At 33.8% G+C, this 4830-nt stretch overlaps 1 protein-coding gene across 1 annotated transcript; it reads right to left on the reverse strand.

Moving 5' to 3' along the window:
* Positions 1–384: 384 nt before the first annotated feature.
* Positions 385–2343, reverse strand: LOC133673119 (ethylene-responsive transcription factor RAP2-4-like). The gene has a single exon (XM_062093773.1). The coding sequence runs from the start codon at positions 1819–1821 to the stop codon at positions 709–711; it is 1113 nt and encodes a 370-aa protein (XP_061949757.1). The 5' UTR covers positions 1822–2343; the 3' UTR covers positions 385–708.
* Positions 2344–4830: the final 2487 nt, after the last annotated feature.

The raw sequence follows: 4830 nt of genomic DNA on the forward strand, positions 1-4830 counted from the left end.
AAGCATTGAATCCAAATGTAAATGTAAAATACTATTTTCATCTAATTTAAGAAAAAAATTGTTTAAAAAATTAATTTCTTTTTTACATGCCAGACTCATAATAGAAAAGGAATATTAGTTTTAAAAAAATATTCTAGCATAAGATTTATAGTCTTAACATTGTTATGCTAAAAGCATAATTTTAATGAAATATTCCTAAGAACTTTCAATTTCTATTTTATTTACCATTTTTTCCCCTTGAAATTCACCAAGAAGAGTCCTTTTCTAAAGGTGGCAAGAATCTAAACATTACCATCTACACGTACCATGTGAATCTGGTGAAAGGAAAAGGATTTGCATAAAAACATTTGAGGAGAACCACAAAGTCATCACATGGTCATCATATTTTTACAGAAAATAAGGTTGGATTGATATATTCAAGGACAGGTGCTTACACTGACCGACCTAAAAATACAAACCAGACATAGAAACTCCTCCATGGCCAAGCAAGGAAAAAAAGTACCAGCTAGACCAAAGATAGAAAGAGACGACCCTACTCTTACATATTAACAGCATAATAAATAAAAACTTCTAAAACTGACCGACTCCCCCCCACCTAGCAGCGCTTCTGCAAATGCTAAAAAACTTCATTGCAGAAGCTACTGAAAGACACCTAAAAAAGAGAAAGAAAAAAAAGGAAACAAAGATTACATAATAATAATTTAGAACTTAGATAGATGACCAGTCAATCTCAACTGAAGGATACTTCTCCAAACCAAAATTCTCAAACTCGTCACATTGTAAAGAATCAGAGAAAAAGAAAGAAATCTCAGATTCCGGTGAAGAAGAACCAGCCAATGACTCATCAGATAGAGCTGGTGAGGGTGATGGGATCTCCACTTTAAATTCCTCAACTCCGAGATTCTCGAACTCCCTTTTCAATTCTCCTTGCAAAGAACAATCATCTTCAATTTTCACCTGCAAAGGAGCTGAAACGGTCTTCTTTGAATCAGAAACAGAACAGGGTTCCCCTGTTTCCCCCTGTTTTTGCAAACCCAGGCTCTGACAAATTGCTTGCAACTTCGCATCAACAGAGGAATGGAGAGGCTTGTAGTCACCAAATTCACCAGACACATGAGCTCCTTGGTGGCGAAGATGTGGAAAGTTGAGCCTGGCAAATTCTCCTCTCAGCTTATAAGCAGCCTTATCATAAGCCAAAGCTGCCTCCTCAGCTGTGTCAAAAGTGCCAAGCCAGAGTCTTGTTCTGTTCTTTGGAAGTCTAATCTCAGCAACCCATTTTCCCCAATGTCTCTGCCTCACTCCTCTATAAAGCTTTGTTGGCTTTGGAGGAGGAGAAGCAGATTGCTGTTTCATAGGGACAGGTTTTGGAGCCAAGAAATTGCTAGTCCTTTGGTTATGGACTAACTGTGATGTGGGAGCATGATTTGCCATTTGCTGCTGCTGTTGGAGGTGGATTTTGGCTTGGATTTGAAGGATTTGTGAAGGGGTAAGGTGGTTCAGCCCAATTGGACCTGTTTGCTCAAAACCCATTTGGTTATAACCCGAGAACCCATTAGAAAACATCTGGGTGCTCGTTGGAGTGTAAAAGTTAAGGTCCAAGCTGGGATGTGAAGTGACTGGGAAGCAATTGTTGTGATAGCAAGAAGGATAAGAAGAGAAAGAATAAGAAGAAGTTGAAGGAGATTGTGAAGAATAAGAAGTAGAAGCTGGTGATGGTGAAGCACTTTTCATAAAAGGTTCAAGTGCTTCCATGAGTTCTCCTCTACAAGGATCTGAAAAAACTGGTACTGTAGTGTTGTAGGTATCTATAGCTGCTGCCATACCTGTTAATTAGTACTTGAAACAAAACTAAAGACTGGCAAAATTACCAAGTGTTGAAAACAAAAGAAAAAAAACCCAGATAATAGAAGAGGTTTTTTTGCACAAAAACCAACCTTGAGGGACCAAAAACAAACCCTTCAAGTTGATGAAATTAGAAAAAGCTAAGAAACAGAGGATAAAGAAAATCAACCTGGATCTGTATTCTGAATCACCTGGCTTTCACCCTTTTCAAGGGTTTGCTTGTTTTCTTTTCTAAAACAAAGATTTCAGCTTTTAAATCACCAAAACAGAAGAAGCAAGCCCCGAATTAGATTTTCTTTGAAAGACAGACGATTGACAGAAAGGGGTACACAGGGAAGCGGGGTATTAGAGGGGGAGATTGAATTGAAGAAGATAAAAGATGATTTTATATATATATATATGTATATATATAAGAAACTGCTGAAAAAATCAAGATTTTAGCACTCCTTTCTTTGTGGCCTCACTCTGTAGTGTGTTTACACTCTTTGCATTTCCTGACCTCTCCCTATCTCTGCTTATATAGCCCTCCAGCCCATGGTTTCACCTTTGGTTTTCTAATAAATTTCTAAATTCTAACCACTCTTTTATCGATTCTTTATTTTTTGTGTTTTTTTATTGCACAAGTCACAACGTTAGTCGTCAACTTCCAAATACCTCAATTCGATGTAGAATGTCCAATGGGTGGATGACACGTACGTAAATGTTGAAACTTAGTGATTGGCAGGTGTTTATGAATGAGCAGTGTCCTTACACGTGTTTGCCTTGGATTTGATAAGAATTTAGTTGAACGATAATGGGCTCATCGGTTATCTTGCTCTTGTGGAGGTCTGTGGGGGTTTTGTCCTTGCTATTGTTGCCGCACCCTCTGCTCTGCCACGTCAATTTTATATAAAAAAATTGTGCGCATGTGTTTGGGTACTAGCACGAAAATAAGAAAATCGTGGACAGAAATGAACATTTTGATATTGCGAAATTAATGTTTTATTAATGATCAAGTTCCAAGGGATTAATATATATATATACATATATATATATATATATGCTTACTTATCTAAATCCTTTCACATCAAATTTATTTATTTTTTTTATATAAAATTGTGTATGCACAATTTCTAGTTAAAGGAGCTAGATTTGAATAGTGCTAAAATAATATAGATGTAAACTCACATGCATTATGGATGGTAACAATAAGGGGAGGGGGGGGGGGGGTTGTTTTAGACTTTTCATTATAATTAGCATAGTAAAATAATAAAATTGCTCTTACCAAGCAAAAAATAGTAAATTGATTTTCAGGGGTTATTTTATCTTTTACATATAATTATTAACATGTGTTACACCTGGTAGCGCATATGATGTCTTATGGAAGTTAGTGGTTGATATTTTTTGTGTGGTTGAAATCGTCTCGGCGGCCCTCCATATTAAAATCAACACGTGTAGCATAATGATCTTCAATTTAATATTGATGGACTTTTTTTTTTATCTTTCCATCTTAATTTCTACATGGCCACTCTAGATTTTTAAAGTACTTTTTTAGACTTTTCATTATAATTAGCATAGTAAAATAATAAAATTGCTCTTGCCAAGCAAAAAATAGTAAACTGATTTTCAGGAGTTATTTTATCTTTTACATATAATTATTAACATGTGTTACACCTGGTAGCGCATATGATGTCTTATGGAAGTTAGTGGTTGATATTTTTTGTGTGGTTGAAATCGTCTCGGCGGCCCTCCATATTAAAACCAACATGTGTAGCAGAATGATCTTCAATTTAATGTTGGTGGACTTTTTTTTTATCTTTCCATCTTAATTTCTACATGGCCACTCTAGATTTTTAAAGTACTTTTTTAGACTTTTCATTATAATTAGCATAGTAAAATAATAAAAATGCTCTTACCAAGCAAAAAATAGTAAACTGATTTTCATGGGTTATTTTATCTTTTACACATAATTATTAACATGTGTTACACCTGGTAGCGCATATGATGTCTTATGGAGGTTAGTGGTTGATATTTTTTGTGTGGTTGAAATCGTCTCAGCGGCCCTCCATATTAAAACCAACACGTGTAGCATAATGATCTTCAATTTAATGTTGGTGGACTTTTTTTTTTATCTTTCCATCTTAATTTCTACATGGCTACTCTAGATTTTTAAAGTACTTTTTTAGACTTTTCATTATAATTAGCATAGTAAAATAATAAAAATGCTCTTACCAAGCAAAAAATAGTAAACTGATTTTCATGGGTTATTTTATCTTTTACATATAATTATTAACATGTGTTACACCTGGTAGCGCATATGATGTCTTATGGAGGTTAGTGGTTGATATTTTTTGTGTGGTTGAAATCGTCTCGGCGGCCCTCCATATTAAAACCAGCACGTGTAGCAGAATGATCTCCAATTTAATGTTGGTGGACTTTTTTTTTTATCTTTCCACCTCAATTTCTACATGGCCACTCTAGATTTTTAAAGTACTTTTTTAATTTGTTTTTTCTTCAAATTTGGTTCATGTTCTTTTGATTGTTATATTTTTTTATTTTTGATGGTTTATAAAGCTATAATTTTTTTAAATTTCATCCTCTTTAAATTTTTATATGTCAGATTTTATCCTCATTTTTTTATTGTTATTTTTTTATTTCAGATAATTTTTATAATTGCAATTCATTTTGCTATCATAACCTTTTTAATTTATATATTTTTTGTGATTTCATCATCAGACATTAAATTGGTTGGGAATAGAACTTTTTGATTGAGCTCAGATTTGGAGTTTCACGGGTTATAAGTTGAAAGATTAACCTAAATTTAGAAAATTTGTTCGGGTTTGCTTGGTTTTCTTTTTTCTTTTTTTAAATTAATTTTTTCTAGCATCATTTTTCAACATTTATTTATTTCTTAAGTTTGGTCTTTATTTTTTAATCAAACCTGAGGTTAATTAATACCTGATCAAGGACCAACTTAGAGGAGAATAAAGAAGAGAAAAGGAATGAGGT

This window comes from Populus nigra, chromosome 14, assembly GCF_951802175.1.
Source record: "Populus nigra chromosome 14, ddPopNigr1.1, whole genome shotgun sequence".
NCBI classification, from domain to species: domain Eukaryota; kingdom Viridiplantae; phylum Streptophyta; class Magnoliopsida; order Malpighiales; family Salicaceae; genus Populus; species Populus nigra.

Coding starts and splice junctions, on each gene's coding strand:
- LOC133673119 (XM_062093773.1), bottom strand. CDS start 1,821: ATGGCAGCAGCTATAGATACCTACAACACTACAGTACCAGTTTTTTCA.